A 19,555-nucleotide genomic window follows, 5' to 3' on the forward strand; every position below is an offset into this window, starting at 1 on the left:
TCACATTCATATTCCTTCACATGCCAAATCTATTCTCATCCCCACCCCGACCACATTTATTCCCTTCCAAGTAATTCACTCTCAGGCCTGGCCCAACCATTGGTTAGGCAGCTGTCCCAGAGTGACAACACACAGACAACCTCATGACTCTCCCTCATGAATGCTCTGGTTGTCTTCCCCTATTGTAAATAAAGAGCAATGCATATTACACAACTTGAGATGGGGGACTCAACATTGGCATGCTGGCTTAAGAGGTAGCGTGGACAACACAAGCCCATTAACAGCATTGAGGGAAGGGTCACGCCAGTCAACTTCTGTGTGTGCATGCGGACTGAGAAATGGGTATCCATTTGTCCTTTTCTTGGACAGAAAGATATCTTGAGCTAGCCCTGAGTCTCTAAACCTCTTTAAATTTCCTTCAAAGCAAGAATCTGCCAATATTCCCTAAACACTTTCTCCTTCCCAAGTACAAGAATATCTCAGTTAACAAAGCAGTTCCTCCTTTTCTTCACACCTTCCACTTTTTCTCCCTGTCTTTCTTCAATTCAAAGTTTTTTAAACAACATTGGTACTGACAAGGTGGTGAAGAATAGGAGGCACACAGACTCTTAGTTCCTGAGTTACAGCTGAAAGACTGCAGTTAACAGTGCAATACAGTTTGACCTGGAAAAAGAATGAGATGCTCCTAAATCAGTCCTACCCTAGTTGTGTGTGCTTGAAACAGCAGCTTCCTCCAAAATCCCCCACAAGCACATGTGGACAGCAAAACTGAGAGAAGCTGAATTAGCCTGCCTCAGCACTTGCCCCAGCATAGAGCTGAAGTTTGGACAACAAAAGCAAATCATGACAAAAACAGGGGGTAGTGAAAGAAAAATCCAACTCCGGATGCATTTCGGAAGAAGCTTTCAAGTAATCTGTAGAAGGTTCAAAATGTGGTTATCTGCTTATACAAGGTCTACCTGACGTCGTTGTTTCATTTCTCATATGTATACTGCTAAAATCAGAATAAAAACTTTGAAGAAATATATTGAAATATATTGAATTGTTTTTTCTTTTTTGTGGTATAGAAATCTATCCCTATTCTTTCCATGTTATTTATACCTCCAGTCCAAATTTTCTGTTAAAGCAATTGCTACTTCCTTGCTACTTCCTTAATGGAGGCATTTTCCAAGCATTCTGCCATTCGGACACCTTTCCAGTTCCTACCTTCCGATCAGGCGGAGTGGCCTTGGGCCAAGCCGGTCCATAAATATCCCAAGAGGCAAGGTGGCAGCACTCAGTAAGAAGGAGCCGATGGTGAAGCCCAGGTTGAGCATTTCCTCCTGTTCCACACAGCTGGGCCAGGGGTGAGATGTATTGGCCACACCAGAGCTATTAGTACTATTTTCACCTTAAAGGAAAAAGACAAACAGGATCAGCTCCTTCCAACACAAATCTTGTCCTGCCTCTCCTTGGGTGCATTTACATTGTAGGATTAATGCAGTTTGGTCCCATGGAATAATGGAACGTGTGGCTTTATGTGGCCTGTGTACTCATATTTTGGAAGGTTGAGGAGAAGTTAGAGGATGTGTGGGGGGGGGGGGACTAATGTAGTTTGGACACATTTTGGTCAATTAAGCACAAAAAAATGCCCCAAAATCAACCTCATTCTTTAAATCTACGGACTTTGGGAGGGCTTCGAGTCACATGTGGCCCACAGGTTGTACTTTGTTCTCATCTATATTAGACTGTGTTTAGAATTACAACCATTCAAAAAGAAATCTAAAAGCACAGATGTATACTAAAACAAAGGTTTCTTTACATGTAAAATGATCTGTTCCTCAAGGCCTGTTGGGACATAAAGTTCTTTACTCGCAGATGAAAGGAAGCAAGAGGGGAGATAACAGACTTCACATGTGCTGTGAGGGAAGGGAAGCTGTGTCTTGAGGCAAGGAATGTGTGCTTATTGGGGGAATAATTGCTTTGACCAGCATTTACAAATGGGAGCAGGGCTTTCTAAAGTTTTTTTCCACAGCAGGAGTAAAATGAGACAGCCTCCTGTTATTTGTGAATGATTGGGAGGGGGAGTGGCTACCTGTCCAACATGAATGAAGTGTGGAGGGTAATGAACTCCAGAGTGTAAGAGTATGAAAAGAAAACTTGGGGGGAAAGGATGGTTCTGCAGGAAAGAGATGGATTTCTTTGGGCAGCAGTCTTTGGGGAAAAGAGTGGAAAAGCAGGGCATCACTGCTCGTGGCTAATCCATACATCATGTTTATCATGTGATGACATAACACTAGATTCCCCTGGCATGTTTTATTTTCATTATACTTATATATTTTGTCCTGTTTATACTCTGTCCTTTAGACAACCCTCAAGTGGCTAACAAAAAGGTTAAAATAACCAGCCATAAAATACAGTAAACAAACATCCAGAGAAACCAATAAATTATCAGCAGTAAGCTTGACTGCAGCTGTAGTTAACTGCTCATGAATGCCTGGATAAAGAGATGGGGTTATGCTTCATGTCAAAAAGTCAAGGAAGTTAGCACCAGGTGGGTCTTTTGGGGGTGAAAGCATACCAGTCGTGGTGCCATTTCTTGATATATCTCCATCACATGGAAGATCCTCTCTGCATGTAGAACCATCTCTCACAAGCCACAGCCAGTGTCATTTCAGACAATGATTGTGAATGATGGTCACATGATAAAAGGTGTGGGGTGGTGGCTAACACTACTTTATAGTGCCATTGTGTGGAAATTGTTTCAAGCAGGCAGTTTCCATGTCTTTCTTCTAATGGACTTACCTTACATGTATTTAATGTATGTATGTATTTATTTATTTCGAGCATTTATATCCCATCTTTCTCACCCTTGAAAGGGGACTCAGGGAGGCTTACAACTCAAGGCAGCTTACAACATTGCATCAGTCACACATATCCTAAAAATAGAATATGGAGTTGTGCCCATTCCTAATTACTCTCTCTCTCGTTCACTCTCTTATCAAAGCCATCTCTACAGTGCAACACTAATGTCAGAATCATCCTTTAACTCTGCTCCCACCTCCCACCAAGCCCCATTGACAGAACAAGTTTGACTGGCTTTTAAAATGTCACCAATGTAGTGACAACCCCAGGATGAATGCATATCTCAACCAGAGCTTAGAAAAATTCATTTTTTGGAATATAGCTGCACAACTGCCCAGCCAGTGTGGGTCCTAAGAAGTGTACTTCACAAGAGGTGCTTCCCCAAGTTCTGGCCTCACAGTTCAGAAGGGCCTGTGCGTTTCTATCTAGGAATGGGCGATGGAGGGTTCAGCTCAAGGCACAATGTAACGTTCAGCTTGCCTTGTTTTGCCTCTCTGTTCTTCTCAACTTTCTTACCCGCCCTCTTGGCACTCACCTGTGCACACATGGGAGTAGAAGCCTTCATGTTTGAGCATGATGAGCAAGGAGCCCCAGCCCAGCAGAACTGCTGAGAAGAAGAGATTTTCCACCACTGCAGTGCAGGCCATCCACCAGCGACGCTGGTAGGCCTGCTGCAGGGTTGGCGCCATCTTCCCTCTGGAAAGAAAGAAAGGCTCAACTGTCACTCTTCCTGCCCTCCATTCTCCTGGTACCCAACCCACAAAGACCAACAAGGCCAACCAATGCATGCACACTGCAAGCTACTGTGAAGCAAGCAAGACCTTGAGGTGACCGGGGAATCACAGGAAGCAGCAGGAAAGGGACTGGATGCAAAGCACAACACCAGCTGCCACTTTACAGTTAGGAAGTTATGAATGAAAAAACAGAGATCAGGGTAACTAAAATTAGATTAGTCAACTAAAATTAGATTTAATGCAGCACCTTGCCTTCATAAGAGAAGATACATGTCTGAGAATGGCTTTTCTGATCATTATAAAATGAGAAGTAAAAAAACAGATACCCGGAGAAAGGAAAACAAAAAGGGGCAAATCTTTGCAGAGGGGAAGTACATAACACACAACCCTCTCTCACACACACATGGTGTCCAGGAGATAAACAGCTGCTAGAATTTCACACCCTGCTCTCTCTCCCCTTGGCCACGCTGTCACTTGCATTGTGGCTACTGAAGTGAGGGGAAGACAGCCTGGTTGCAGGCAGAGGGCCAAGAGAAGCTGGGAGGCCAAAACCCTCCCCCCACCACCACCGCCACCACTTCCTAGAAAAAACATACATCAGATGTGCCACCTGCTCTCTTGAGTCACTGCACATTTTGTTCCCCTCTCAGAGTCCTTTTTCTATGGAATTTACAATGTTTTTCAAAAAATTGTGGTGGAGTGGCTTATGAATTACATTGAATTATAACAACTACCATTTTAAAATTGCAGTGTTTGGATACCAGGGGAAATGAGGCACAGTGGCATCTTCATAAGAAGACATCTGAGCTCCACACAAGGCAAGATTTACTTTCAGAAATGGAGCCTTTTCCTGAGTCACTTAAAACCTTTCAACTCAGGTATCTGTTTTTGGGAGCCAGTAGCAATGTTGTGATTAGAGTCTGAGACTAGGGGCCCTTCCAGACAGGCCCTTTATCTTGGGATCTGATACCAGGTTTTCTGTTTATCCCAGATTATCTGGCAATGGGGACTCATATGATCCAGTTTAAAGCAGCAAACATCGGATCAGATCTTGGGATATAGGGACTGTCTAGAAGGGCCCTAGGACTCAAGAAACTTGGGTCCAAAACCTTACTCAGCCTTGAAACCTAACTATAGATCTAGGCAAGTTGTTCACTTTCAATCTAACCAGTAGGGAAATGAAGCAATAAAGGACTATGTATATAATCTTGAGTCTTTGAAGGAAAGTAGGCATATAAATCATGGAATAAATAAAAGATAAAGAAGTATTGCAAGCATAGCATTGAAAAGACCTAAGCCCTATACAGCACACGTGGAAAGAGTATGTCATGAGACACACATTTGCTTGATTATCTGTATCAGTGGTTCTCAACCTGTGGGTCCCCAGATGTTTTGGTCTTCAATTCCCTGAAATCCTAACAGCTGATAAACTGGCTGGGATTTCTGGGAGTTGTAGGCCAAAACACCTAGGGACCCATAGGTTGAGAACCACCGATCCATATGAAACCTGCATTTGTGCAACTCTTTCTGCAAAGGTTTTAGGCAGCTATTCAATTAAATGCAACTTGTGTTGATGCGTTTTAGTCAGTAATGTCCACTGTGTGCCGTTTGGATACTTGCATGACTGTGATTCATGAGGTGCCTCCACTGTGAATGCATTCTCCTTCTCTCTCAATCCTGGCTTATATCACAAAGCCAATGACAATATATTGGTCTATCTCGCAGGGCTATTGTTCAGGGCTAATGAGGTTATGGCCATCAAATACACGAAACATATAGAAAGTTGCTGCTGTATTATCAAAGGTGAAGTATTACGAGTTGCAAAGGAAAGGTCAAAAAACCCAACTGCATCATCATGTGCCTTCACGCAGAAGCCAAATTTCTCAACCGCGCAACCTTATCCTTACTTGTAAGGGCTCCAAGTGTTATGCCAACTTCCTGAGTCCTGAAAGCAGTCTTTTGATTCTGAACATTTGGGGTCAGTGCATCTGCTGACGTCCCACAGATACTACAGTACGGATCTTGTCTGATCGAACTGTTTCTGGAAACAAAGCAGAATTAGGAAGTCAACAGCCTGGTAATGAAATCCAGAGATGACACTAAATCCAAGGGCAAATTCATAAACAAACATAAGCAGGGAGGGGAACAGGAAGCCGATCGTTCTTTCAGTAGGAAGATCAAGAAAAAGTGCCAGAAAACGACACCACATGATGTAGCAAGCAAGCTTCTAAAAAAATAATGGAAAAGAGGAGGCCTTAAACACAGATGTTCCTTATGGAATCCAGTGCCAGAAAGCAGCTGTAGCTTGAACCACTCATGAAGGAAATTGTAGTACAGGGCCATGCTGTTGAACACAAGGGAGCATTGTAGAAACTGGAAAAAAAGAGCTCTCCCATTCAACAGAGATGAGGGGCAGTCAGGAGATGCAGATGGTCAGATTCCTTAGGTTAATATGAATTGCACAGGACGTCAGGGACTGAGTATAGAAGATTACTTTTTCAGACGATAACTCCCAGAAGCCTTCTCTCTCACTGAACTACCATAGATATGCTTTCTGTGGGATTTTGTCTTTCTTCCCATTACCGCAAAAGTAAATTTCACAAATTTCTGAGTGTAGGAAATCGATGGCATGGCTGGAATGCTCTATTCATGCAGCAAGAGATGGGATGGAAGAACTGATTTGGTAAGGAACATGCTGGTATCATTATTTTCTTATTTAATAACTGCCCTAGGTATGTATTGTCAAAGGCTTTCATGGCCAGAATCACTGGGTTGCTGTGAGTTTTCCGGGCTGTATGGCCATGTTCTGGAAGCATTCTCTCCTGACGTTTCACCTGCATCTATGGCAGGCATCTTCAGAAGTTGAAGGGTCTGTTGGAAACTAGGAAAATGAGAATGTTCATGGTGGAGGAAATAACTCTTGTCTGTTGGAGGTAGGTGGCCAATTGCAACATTCACAGGTACCTCTAGTAGAGAAGAGTACTTTCCCCCACCCTGGACAGTCCAGAGATATATAAACCTCACTTTCCTAGTTTCCAACAGACCTCACAACCTCTGAGGATGCCTACCATAGATGCAGGAGAAATGTCAGGAGAATGCTTCTGGAACATGGCCATACAGCCCAGAAAACTCACAACAACCCTGCCTTGGGTATATTTATATACAGGAAGAGGGAATAAAAATGACAAAAATAAAGAATACACTCTATAATATTTTGTCCCTTTTTCACCAGGATTGACTCCATAGTAGAAGCACACTCGTATGCTATCAGAACAAGTCGGATTGAAAACAAGATTATTCAGAAGAAAAGACATTTTTGTTCCTCATGCAAGCACTGAAATAAACCTTGAAAGCATCTGGGAAGCATGTGCTAACAATTAAAAAGGGAGCCGAGATAAACATCTACAAGAGCGGCTGCAGCACAGCCCTCCGGCAGAAAGATCTAGTCCTTTTCCTCTTTTGCGCAAAGCCATGCTCATAAAAAAAGGAAGTTGTAGCAATTGGGTGGGAGCGAGAGGAAAAGGCCCTCAAATTGCTGAGAATCATAAAGTTGAAGTTCAAAAGTTAGAAGTATTAAAGCAAAGTTGCCTAATGTATTCTGAGTTTTGGCAGTCATCTTCTCCAGAATAATCTCTTCACACTCATATGTTTGCATGCATGCGAAAGATCACTTGGTATAGTCTATTGTTTATACGAATGGTAAAGCCCCTGGTGATGCAATGGGTTAAACCCTTGTGTCAGCAGAACTGCTGACTGACAGGTCAGCGGTTCAAATCCAGGGAGAGAGAGTTGAGCTCCCTCTGTCAGCTCCAGCTCCCCATGCGGGGACAGGAGAGAAGCCTCCCACAAGGATGGTAAAACATCAAAACATCCGGGCATCCCCTAGGAAACGTCCTTGTAGCTGGCCAATTCTCTCACACAGAAGCAGCTTGCAGTTTCTCAAGTTGCTCCTGAAATTGAAAAAAAATGAACGGTAGTCCAGAACTTAGGGAAAAGTTGTCCTTTGGAACTACTATTCCTAAAATAACAACAACAACAACAACAACACTTTATTTATAACCCGCCCTCTCTCCCTAAAGGTGGGTTTTCAAAGAATAACAAAAATGGCAAACATTCAACACTGAAACAGACAAACAACAATCAAGACGAAACATGAAATAAAACAAACTCAGTATAACTTATAAACAACAGAAAATTAACCAAGGATAAACTACGTAAACATAATATAACACAAAAAGTCAAACCAATTGAAACATAATACATTAAAAGCATAATATTGTATGCTTTCCTTTAGCACTGACTATAGTTGTTGGGGAGTCTGGGGTTTTTTTGTAATTCATGGGGTAATGTCTTCAGAGCTCCAGATGCCACCTTAATGTAAGCAAGAACTACAACATGGCTCCAAGAAGGTATGAATGCCACATCTGTGCTTGTAACTGTCTGCATCCATCCACTCCACCCTTTTGTACCAGCTGGCCAACAGCATGGTAACAACTGGATTGAATTGCTGTGAGTTGCTGTGAATTGCCTTGCCCTTTTGGTGGCTAAGGAGCCTCCCGAGTGTGGATTTAAACAGCCTTTCACTAGGACTGAGCAAGGCAAGAAAAACACACTGGAAGGGAGGAGCTGTCATGTGAGCAGGCCTTAAGAAAATACTTCCATAAGCAAAGACATGATGTGAAAATGCATCTAAAGACACCAGTCCACTAGAACCCATTCCCACAATGATCTCCCCAGAGTTACGGGTATGGCTGAGGATACTCTGAGTAACAGTTTACTTTTCTGATGGATCCCAACTTGGTGTTATCATATCAGTAACAGCTGTGGATAGAAAATTCTTTCCCTGAAACATCGTAACAACTTAACATCCCAAGAAGAGAAAGCCTAAAAGGCTGAATGGAGCAGTACCCAGATTTAGGACCATCAGCTAAGATAGAATCCTAGAATTGGAGGGAACCACAAAGGCAATCTAGTCCAATCCCCTGCCATGCAGGAATACACAACTAAAGCACTCATGAAAGATGCCCATCCAAGATCAGTTTAAAGACCTTCAAAGAAGGAGAGTCCCCCACCCTATGAAGCAATCTATTCCTCTGGGTTGCTGTGAGTTTTCCAGGCTGTATGGCCATGTTCCAGAAGCATTCGCTCCTGACGTTTCACCCACAACTATGGCAGGCATTCCACAGCTATATAAATCCCACTTGCCTAGTTTCCAACAGACCTCACAACCTCTGAGGATGCCTGCCATAGCTATAGGCAAAACATCAGGAGAGAATGCTTCTGGAACATGGCCATACAGCCCAGAAAACTCCCAGCAACCCAAAGATTCTGGCCATGAAAGCCTTTGAAAACACAATCTATTTCTCTGCTGACCAGTAAAAAAAAAGTTTTAAAGTTGTTCCAAAAGTTTAGGTGGTACCTTTTTTCCTGTAACTTGAAACCACCGGTTTCTAGTCGCAGTGGGAACCGAAAACAAACTTGCTCCATGACTAACTCATTCAGGCAGTCCTGCAGATCAACAGTCTATCCATTTATAATTTTGGCTGCAATCTCACAAATCTATTTCAATACATATACATAGAGAGCCTTAGCTGCCACTAGGTCTGACTGAACTCAATGGGACTTAAATCTGAGTAAGGATTCAGGGGCAATCTATTATTACTAGGTTGTTGCTCTTGAGGGGGGCAGAAATAGATGTTCTTCCTCACACCTCAAATTGTTTCAGAGGAAAATATCCTGCCAGGGTATGAGTAGCAGTGATTCCTACCAGAGGGTGATAGGGTGAGTGAGGCAAGCAAGCAAAGGCTTCTAATAGGTGACAGACTGAAGTTGGGAATAAGAGACTTTCAAAAGGCAACAAGTTCAAGTTGGGTAAGATTGCAATCACACAATATCAAGCGAGGCACGCGGGTGCCAAGAAGGGTAAGACAACAAGGGAAAGTGCCTTGGGGAAGTCAACATCTGCTCAGCTTTGAAGCCAAGGGAATCCAGCGGCTGCCAAAACAAAAAGGCAGGGCTCCAGTTTCGATAAAATGGGGGCGCAGCAATGGTGCCTTGACGAAAGCTGCATCTACACTGGGGAAGGAATGCAACTTGACCATACTTGAACTGCCAGGGCTCCATGCTATGGAATTCTGGGAGTTGAAGGTTTGTGGGCAAAGAAAGGTAAAGACCTTATAGAATCCTAGAGTTGGAGGAGACCTCATGGGCCAGGCATGTAGCCGGGGGGGGGGGGGAGGGCTTGAGGGGCTTCAGCCCCCCTCCCCGAAATTCTCATGGTGGTTCGCGAAAAGGCCTTACTGGTGCATTATTTAAACTGTTATGTTTATTCATATCATGATCTGATCACCATACTCAATATATCCCATATGCATGGGGGTATTGGGGTAATGATACAAAAGGTTTGCTAGGGTAGACCCTCTTTCACTCTGGCTCAGCCCCCCTCCCTCCCCGAAACCCTCCCTGAAAAAAATTCAGCCCCCCCCCCCCCCAAAACGAAATCCTGGCTACGGGCCTGTCATGGGCTATCCAGTCATGGGCTATCCAGTCCAACCCTCTGCAAAGCAGGAAAATTGCATCCAAAGCACCCCTGACAGATGGCCATCCAACCTCTATTTCAAAGCCTCCAAAGAAGGAGCCTCCACCACACTCTGGGGCAGAGAGTTCCACTGCTGAACACCTCTCACTGTCAAGAAGTTCTTCCTCATGTTCAAGTGGAATCTCCTTTCCTGTAGTTTGAAGCCATTGCTCCACATCTTATTCTCCAAGGCAGCAGAAAACAAGCTTGCTCCCTCCTACCTGTGACTTCCACTCACACAGCCATCATGTCTCCTCTTAGCTTCTCTTCTGTGTGGATATGAGTGACAGTGCATAGAATGTATGTAAATAATAAAAGATTCCATCTGAACATGAGGAAGAGCTTCCTAACTGTGAATACTGTTTAGCAGTGGAACTCTCTGCTCTCTATGACTTCCCCTCACATATTTATACATGGTCTTCATCATGTCTCCTCTCAGCCTTCTCTTCTGCAGGCTAAACATGCCCAGCTCTTTAAGCCGCTCCTCATAGGACTTGTTCTCCAGACCCTTGGTCTTTTGAGTTGCCCTTCTCTGGGCACATTCCAGCTTGTCAACATCTCCCTTCAATTGTGGTGCCCAGAACTGGACACAGTGTGAGTCCAGGTGTGGTCTGACCAAGGCAGAATAGAGGAGTAGAATCTCCTATTGATGCAGGCCAAAATCCCATTGGCATTTTTAGCCACCGCATGAGATTGTTGGCCCCTGGTTGACTTGTTCCCCAGGAGGACTCCAAGATCTTTTTCACACGTACTGCTGTTGAGCCAGGCATTTCCCCCCATTCTGTATCTTTGCATTATAGAACTACAACTCCCAGGATTCCCTAGCATGGAGCCCTGGCAGTTCAAGTGGTGTCAAACTACCTCCCTTCCACAGTGGAAGTGTACCTAGGTCAGGCATGGGCCAACTTGGGCCCTCCCTCCAGGTGTTATGGACTCCAACTCCCACAATTCCTAACAGCTGGCATGGGCCAACTTGGGCCCTCCCTCCAGGTGTTTTGGACTCCAACTCCCACAATTCCTAACAGCTGGCATGGGCCAACTTGGGCCCTCCCTCCAGGTGTTATGGACTCCAACTCCCACAATTCCTAACAGCTGACATGGGCCAACTTCAGCCCTCCCTCCAGGTGTTTTGGACTCCAACTCCCACAATTCCTAACAGCTGGCATGGGCCAACTTGGGCCCTCCCTCCAGGTGTTATGGACTCCAACTCCCACAATTCCTAACAGCTGACATGGGCCAACTTCGGCCCTCCCTCCAGGTGTTTTGGACTCCAACTCCCACAATTCCTAACAGCCGGCAGGCTGTTAGGAATTGTGGGAGTTGGAGTCCAAAACACCTGGAGGGAGGGCCGAAGTTGACCCATGCCTGGCCTAGACCCACAATGCTCTGACCCAAATGAGGACTCCCACCGCCCCATGGTTTCCTTGGATCAAGCTCAAGAGGAAATAATAACACAAGTTTGGAAAGCCCGACCTCTTTCTCCTTCCCTCAACGCGAGAGGGCCATTTCCTTGACCCTATGGTAGGGAGGCACGACTTTCCTTCGGAGGCGCCCCTATATTTGGGGGGAAAGTGGGACCTTCCAAAATGCCGCCAGTTCTTTTCAGAGGAGACCCACGTGTCCCAAACTGAGAGTTTGGGGAGGGGGGGGGATTGAGGGTCGCCTTCTTTTGTGGCCAGGACCCCTCCCTCCTCTTTGTCCTGCTCAACGTGAGACGGACCCTTCTTTGCCTTGACTCTGCACTGCTTCAGGGCAGGCCTAAGCGGGCCTTTGGAGGCTCTTTACACTCCGTACCGAAAATAGCCGGGGGGGAACCCCCTGGCCCACGTTTCCTCCCGGGCTCTCTTGAAATGTGGCTGCCACGTGGACTCTTCGGCCCCGTCCTCCGCCACCACGCTTCCCTCCCTAGCAGTCCCCCCTCGTTGGACTCCCCTCGAGTTGGTGGAAAGTTCACTCACGCGGAAACTCCGCCAAGTTTTTGGCGAGTTGGAAAAGGCTTCCTCCGCTGCTGCTTCTTCTCTCTCTCCCGGCGGCTGGGAAAGGGAGGAAGACGAGTTCTTAATGAAAACTTAAAGGAAAAAAGGAGGAGGAAAGGCAGGGACTCCTGTGGCTGCTGCCCCTGCCGCGCTTGAGGAGAAATTTCAAAACCCCGGAGGAGGGAAGGGAAAGGAGCCGGAGCCGGAGCAGCAGCGCCGCCGAGCGAAGGCTCTCCTTGGCAAAGGGAGGGGAGCCCTCCGCGCCTCGGCCTTTTAAGGGCATCATCCGCTGGGCGAGGTGGCGGGCAAGGGCGCCCCAGGAAGGAGCCCGCCCAGGACCGCGAGGGGCCTGCCTCACCTTCATTCGCCGCCTTCTTGTGCTTCTTGAAGGCATTTTGGACTGAGGGTGGCCCTAACTAAGGCCCCTTCCACACAACCGTACAAAATCTCACATTTGTCTGCTTTGAACTGGGTTATATGGCAGTGTGGACTCAGTTCAAAGCAGATACAGGGAGCACACCACCCCCCTGCTATGCCAGCTCCACTGGCTGCGGTCCATTTCCGAGCACAATTCAAAGTATTGTCGAAGGCTTTCATGGCCGGAATCACTGGGTTGTTGTAGGCTTTTGCGGGCTATATGGCCATGTTCTAGAGGCATTCTCTCCTGACGTTTCGCCTGCATCTATGGCAAGCATCCTTAGAGGTAGTGACTACCTCTGAGGATGCTTGCCATAGATGCAGGCGAAACGTCAGGAGAGAATGCCTCTAGAACAGTGGTTCTCAACCTGGGGTCCCCAGATGTTTTTGGCCTTCAACTCCCAGAAATCCTAACAGCTGGTAATCTGGCTGGGATTTCTGGGAGTTGTAGGCCAAAAACACCTGGGGACCCCAGGTTGAGAACCACTGCTCTAGAACATGGCCATATAGCCCGCAAAAACCTACAACAACCCAACAATTCAAAGTGCTGGTCTTGGCCTGTAAAGCCCCATGCAGCTCCGGCCCAGCTTACTTGTCTGAAGGTATCTCCCTCTATGTTCCACCTCGTAGTTTTAGATCCACTGGGGAGGCCCTGCTCTCAGTCCCACCAGCCTTGCAAACATGTCTGGTGGGAACGAGGGACAGAGCCTTCTCAGTGGTGGCCCCCCACTTGTGGAATTCGCTCCCCAGCAAGATTAGATCAGCGTCCTCCCTCCTTTACTTTAGGAAAAAACTGAAATCGTGGTTTTGGAACCAGGCTTTTGGAACCAGGCTAGCAGGCACAACAGCACTTTGGACACTTATGAACCATGTGATGGTTATGATAATGAAAACGGCTACACGACTGTATAATTAATGTCATTGTTTTCAATCTATTATGTATTTATGGTTTTATATTATGTTATATTGTGATATTGCAGCATCGAATTGTTGCCAGTGTTAGTCACTCGGGGGATGAGAAGGGTGGGGTAAAAATGTTGTAAATAAATAAATATTGGACCTCATCCCACTAGTCCAAGCCTGGGCAAACTTGGGCCCTCCCTCCAGGTGTTTTGGACTTCAACTCCCACAATTCCGAGCAGCCTCGGAGCCCTTCCTCTCCCATTCAGCCACTTAAGACTTTCCACACTGAAATGCAGTAAGCATAACATTATGATTACCTTCTTCTTCTTCTTGTTAGGCAATCCCTCGTAGTCTGAGGGTGATGGTCCTCCAAGTTCGGTGTCCTAGTGGTGGGTCCATAGGTGACTGTGGAGCCCTATTCTTGATCTGCATTATGATTACCATTCCACCCCTGGCCTGACCAGGGACACATCTATGGTGTAGAACAGGCCTGGGGAAACCTGGGCCCATCCAGGTGTTTTGGACTTCAACTCCCACCATTCCTAGCAGCCTCAGGCCCTTTCCAAAACTTTCTGAAATGCAGTAAGCATAACATGATTACAATTCCATCCCTGGCCTGACCAGGGTGCATCTATGGCAGTGGTTCTCAACCTGTGGGTCCCCAGATGTTTTGGCCTTCAACTCCCAGAAATCCTAACAGCTGGTAAACTGGTTGGGATTTCTGGGAGTTGTAGGCCAAAACACCTGGGGACCCACAGGTTGAGAACCACTGATCTATGGTGTAGACCAGGCATGAGCAAACTTTGGCCTTCTGGGTGTTTAGGACTTCAACTCCCACCATTTCTAGCAGCCTCAGGCCCCTTCCTTTTTCCTTTGCTGTGAATTCTGGGAGTTGAAGTCCAAAACACCTGGAGGGGCCACGTAGGCCAGATGTGGCCCTTCAAGTTTATTTACATGTAAACATTAGACTTAGGATTGCCCTAAGTCTGAAGCCACTTGAAGGCACACAATAACAACGAGCCTAAATAAATTTTAACTATCTCGTCAGCCAAAGCAAGCTCATGCTTCCTGATAAAATACAGGTACATTTATGTTGGTTAAAATTGTTCTTCCTTTTAAATATTGTATTGTTCTTTCATGGTTTTTTGTTCTACAAATAAGATATGTTCAGTGTGCATATGAATTCGTTTGTGTTTTTTTCAACCTATAGTCTGGCCCTCCAACTGTCTGAGGGTCCATGAACTGGCCCTCTGTTTAAAATGTCTGAGGACCGCTGCACTAGAGTATCCACTTTAAATCCAGTTGCTGCCTCCAGCAGAATTCTGGAGTTTGTAGTTTAGGGAGGGGTCTTTAAACTGCCTAGCCATAAAGGTCCTGGGCCTCTCTAAACTACAAACCCCAGAATTCTGCTGGAGGAAACAACTGGATTTAAAGTGGATAGGTGCTCCGTCTAGTGTGATGAGGTACATAGTGGATTATCTGCCTTGATATTCTGGGTCATATGGCTGTGTGGAAGTCTCAAGTTTAGGGCAGGAGCCAAGGAAATGACTTTGGAGGGCCACCCTATCCTGCCTGCCAACCTTAGTTTGGCTATAGACATTGTAAAACTGCACCTCCCATGATCCCATAGCATTAAGCCATTGCGGTTAATATGGTCTCAAACTTCATTAATTCTACACCAGGCAAACATTCAGTGCCTCGAAACCCAGATACACAGATAAAGGTAAAGGCTTCCCCTTCCGGCTCTGAGGGGTGGTGCTCATCTCCATTTTTAAGCCGAAGAGCCGGTGTTGTCCGTAGACATCTCTTAGGTCATGTGGCCAGCATGACTGCATGGAGCGCCATTTACCTTCCCATCGAGGCGATACTGATTGACCTACTCACATTTGCATGTTTTCGAACTGCTAGGTTGGCAGGAGCTGGGGCTAACAGTGGGAACTCACCCTGTCCCACGGATTCGAAACACCAGCCTTCCAGTTCAGTTGCACTACTGCAGCCCCAAGAGTGGCAAGCCCTGCCCTTCAGCTTTGAACACAACACTATGTGGCCCAGGACACTTTGTATCTCTCTTTCACGCTACACAGTTGAAGCACTGTATTTCCACTTCAAACTGCTATGGCAGTATTTTATGCAACCCTCCTGGGATTTGTAGTTCAGAGGCACCAAAAGAGCTCTCGTCTGCCGTTCTCTAAACTGCAGATCCTGGGCATTCCCTAGAATGGAACCATGAGAGTTAATGTAGATTCATAGAACTATACAGGGGGCCGCAGTGGTGCAATGGGTTAAACAGCTGAGCTGCTGAACTTGCTGATCGGAAGGTTGGCAGTTCGAATCCACAAGGCGGGATGAGTTCCCACTGTTAGCCCCAGCTGCTGCCAACTTAGCAGTTCGAAGACTTGCAAATGTGAGTAGATCAATAGGTACTGCCTCGGCGGGACAGTATATGGCTCTCCATGCAGTCATGCTGGCCACATGCAGTCATGCCGGCCACAGTTGTCTATGTTCAATACAGACCTTTGGCTTAGAAGTGGAGATGGGCACCACCATCCGGAGAGCCGGAGATGAAGGGGAAGCCTTTACCTTTATCTGTATGTATCTGTGTTTCATTGTTTCGAGGCATTGAATGTTTGCTTTGTGTCTTTATATGCTGGAATCCGTCCTGAGTCTCCTTGAGGAGATAGGGTACAAATAAAGTGTTGTTATATTATTATTATTAGTAGTAGTAGTAGTAGTAGTAGTAGTAATATAACTGCATAGTGTGTAAGGTCCCAGGTCTCCAAGGTAAAATAAATGAATGCTTGGAATCTGCTGGGGTTTGGTTTCAGGACACCCCATAGATGGTCAAGTCCCATTTTGTGCTATAGCATAGTAAAACAGTATCCCTTATATAAAATGGCAAAATCAAGATTTGCTTTTGGGCATATATATGTGTGTGTGTGTGTTGAAGTCAAGGACAATAGAATCTGTTGATGTAGAACAGGGGTCCCCAAACTAAGGCCTGGGAGCCAGATACGGCCCTCCAAGGTCATTTACCTGGCCCTCGCTCAGGGTCAACCTAAGTCTGAAACGACTTGAAATCACACAACAACAACAACAACAACAATCCTATCTCATCAGCCAAAAGCAGGCTCACACTTCCCATTGAAATACTAATAAGTTTATATTTGTTAAAATTGCTCTTCATTTTAATTGTTGTGTTGTTTTAAGTGTTTGGATTTTTTGCTCTACAAATAAGGTATGTGCAGTGTGCATAGGAATTCATTCATGTTTTTTTTTTTGTTTTTTTTTTTAGATTTGAGGGACTGTGACCTGGCACTCTGTTTAAAAAGTTTGAGGACTCCTGATGTAGAATCTCTGGATACTGTGCACCTATTTCCTTGGACTACCAGTATAAGATATATTGTACCAGTATAAGATGTATCGTGTGTGTGTTACTGTAGATACACACACACACGATAGGTATATAAAACAACACAAAAATAATTGGGGAAGTTTTTTTCCCAGAGCAAAATTCTACTTAGAACAGGCATGAGCATAAAGGATCATTTAGAGATATTTGGGAAAACAACAGGTCTACAAGTTAACTGGAACAAGTCAGAAATGATGCTATTTAATTATACAAAGAAAGAAGAAAAATACTTTATAGAACAGAGCAAAATGAGAATTAGAATTAAGAATAAATTAAAATACCTGGGAGTAATAATAACAAAGGATTTTTTTTAAAATGCAAGAGGTAAATGTAGCATTGAGAAAAGTTGTTCAAAAAACATTAATAGAATATGAAAATATACATTTATCTTGGTTCAGAAAGATAGCATTAGTAAAAATGAAAATACTTCCAAAGATAAATTTTATGTTTAGGATGCTGCCACTTCAAATTACAGAAGAAGAGCTAAATAAATGGCAACAAATGATAAATAAATATTGTAATGGTAGTAAAAGACATAGATTAAACAAACAGTTATGGTGCAGATCGCAAAAAGAGGGAGGATTAGCACTCCCTAATATCAAAAAATATTATGAAGCGAGTGGATTAAGATTAGTTATAGAATGAATGATAAAAAAGAGGGAACACATTGGCTAAGAAAGGATTCAGAAAAAGTGGAGGAAGAAATTTGGAATATATTTTTTAAAGAGTTTACGAGAAAAGAAAGTAGGGAAATTAGAAACCCAATGTTGAGCAATATATTAGAAGTATGGACAAATATAGGAGAATGTTAATAACAGGTGGTTCAGTAATAACCCCAATTGTAATGGAAAAGAAATTTCATTTTTTAAAAAAAATTGATAAAAAGTTAAGAGAGAAAAAAATAGACAAAATAGGGGATTGGATAAAGGTTGGAATGAAGAAGGAAATTATTATGGAAGAATTTAGAGAAATAAAATTGACATGGTTCCATTGTATACAATTAAAACAGTGGTGTAAAAATTGGGGGGAAATAATAAAAATGGAAGTAAGCTTAACCAATTTGAACAAATAATACAAAATGGAAGGGGTGTAGAGGAGCATGAAAATTTGAAAGGAATAACTAGTAAAATATATAAGATAATAATTGAAATAAAGAAAGGAAAAACAAAAAATAACACCCTCAAGGAAGTCTGGGAAGAAGATTTAGGGATAAAAATAAACAAAACAGAGTGGCAACAATTATGGAGACAAAGACATCTAAAAATTTATCAATACGGGTTAAAGAAAATTATTACAAGTTAATATGGAAATGGTACCTAACACCAGTAAGAATAGCACATATAAATAAAAACTATTCAAAAAATTGCTGAAGAGGATGTCAAGAACCAGGAACATATATACATATGTGGTGGCAATGTAAATATGTAAATAATTTTGGGGGGAAAGTATTTAGAGAAATAGAAGATATATTGAATATTAAAATAGAAAGAAGTCCTAGTATAGCTTTATTATCATTATACATATTGGCCTATGCATTTTGACTAACCCTGTATAATAATAAACAATTGAAAAAAGAGGATAAGGAAGCGATAACAAATTTATTAACAATAGCTAGACTGCTTACAGCAAGGTATTGGAAAAAAGAAATAAATATACAAATAGAGGAGTGGTATAAGGAAGTATGGAAATTGGCAATAAATGATAAGTTGACATGTATATTAAAAGTTAAAAGAGGTATATGGAAACAAAGTGATTTTGATGATGTATGGAGAAAAATTATCGAAAAAGGATTAAAAAATAAAGAAGGAAAGTTACCTCCACAAGAAGAATTGAAATTTTGGACAGATGATATGTAAAAGCTGTGGCTTGGGTGGGGGAAGGGGAGCACAGCTGTCAGGGATAGATAATATGTATAAGCAGAAAAATAATACTAGATGCCAAAAGTATGGTAGGTTGTATTGAATAATATGTATCTACTGTAAAACAAACAAAGTATAACAAATGTATTAAAAGGAGGAGGAGGAGCAGGAGCAGGAGGCATGGACAAATTTTGGCCCTCCGGGTGTTTTGGACTTCAACTCCCACAATTCCTAACAGTCAGTAAGCTATTATGAACTGTGGGAGTTGAAGTCCAAAATACCTGGAGGGAGGGCCAAAGTTAGCCCATGCCTGGCTTAGAACCTCAAGGTCTTGGGTATGGCAGTACAGCTCGGGCAATGCGTTGAATGGAATGTTGCAAGGTAATTTGTTGCTAGGCTTTATGTTTGCTCTGAAAGCTTGGTGCTCTCATGTTTCCACATTCTCTTCTCAACTGCCCTGCTGTGTAGAAGATCAAAAACATGCATAAAGTAGCTCTCATGTAGCAGCTGTGATTTAGAAGAACATGCTAGCTCACGGACCAAAAACATAGCTCAAAATATACAGGATAGCTTCAGTTTAATGGTGTTTTTCTAGTTGCTCACCCCAGTCCCTCACTCAGTGATGCAAATTATAAAATCCTTTCTGGAAGAGTAGGATAGAGATTTTGAATTTGTTGTTCAGTAGACAATGGATCCTAAGAGCATTGTTTGTTGGTGATACATCCAACACCTGCTGTGCTTCTTGGTGCAGTTCTTCATATTTTCTAGTGCTTAGCCTTGCTCTTCTTGAGAAGCCATCACTTTATGTGAATGAGCCGGTAACTAGTACCTGTGCC

The 19,555-nt window shown here is 43.9% G+C and overlaps 1 protein-coding gene across 2 annotated transcripts in view; it reads right to left on the reverse strand.

The window, feature by feature from the left end:
- Positions 1–12,387, reverse strand: part of SLC43A1 (solute carrier family 43 member 1) — a 36,729-nt gene extending 24,342 nt beyond the window's left edge. Inside the window, exons 1-4 of one of the 2 annotated variants that reach the window (XM_060771838.2) lie at positions 12,114–12,387; positions 5,486–5,613; positions 3,380–3,540; positions 1,207–1,390 (exon numbers count right to left, since the gene is read on the reverse strand). In XM_060771838.2, coding sequence (XP_060627821.2) covers positions 1,207–1,390; positions 3,380–3,533 — 338 coding nt within the window. In that variant the 5' untranslated portion in view covers positions 3,534–3,540; positions 5,486–5,613; positions 12,114–12,387. Of the gene's footprint in view, positions 1–1,206; positions 1,391–3,379; positions 3,541–5,485; positions 5,620–12,113 lie in introns of both variants that reach the window. The other variant, XM_060771830.2, reaches the window with a different exon arrangement.
- Between the last annotated feature and the right edge of the window lie 7,168 nt (positions 12,388–19,555).

This window comes from Anolis sagrei, chromosome 1 (genome assembly GCF_037176765.1).
Source record: "Anolis sagrei isolate rAnoSag1 chromosome 1, rAnoSag1.mat, whole genome shotgun sequence".
NCBI lineage: Eukaryota > Metazoa > Chordata > Lepidosauria > Squamata > Dactyloidae > Anolis > Anolis sagrei.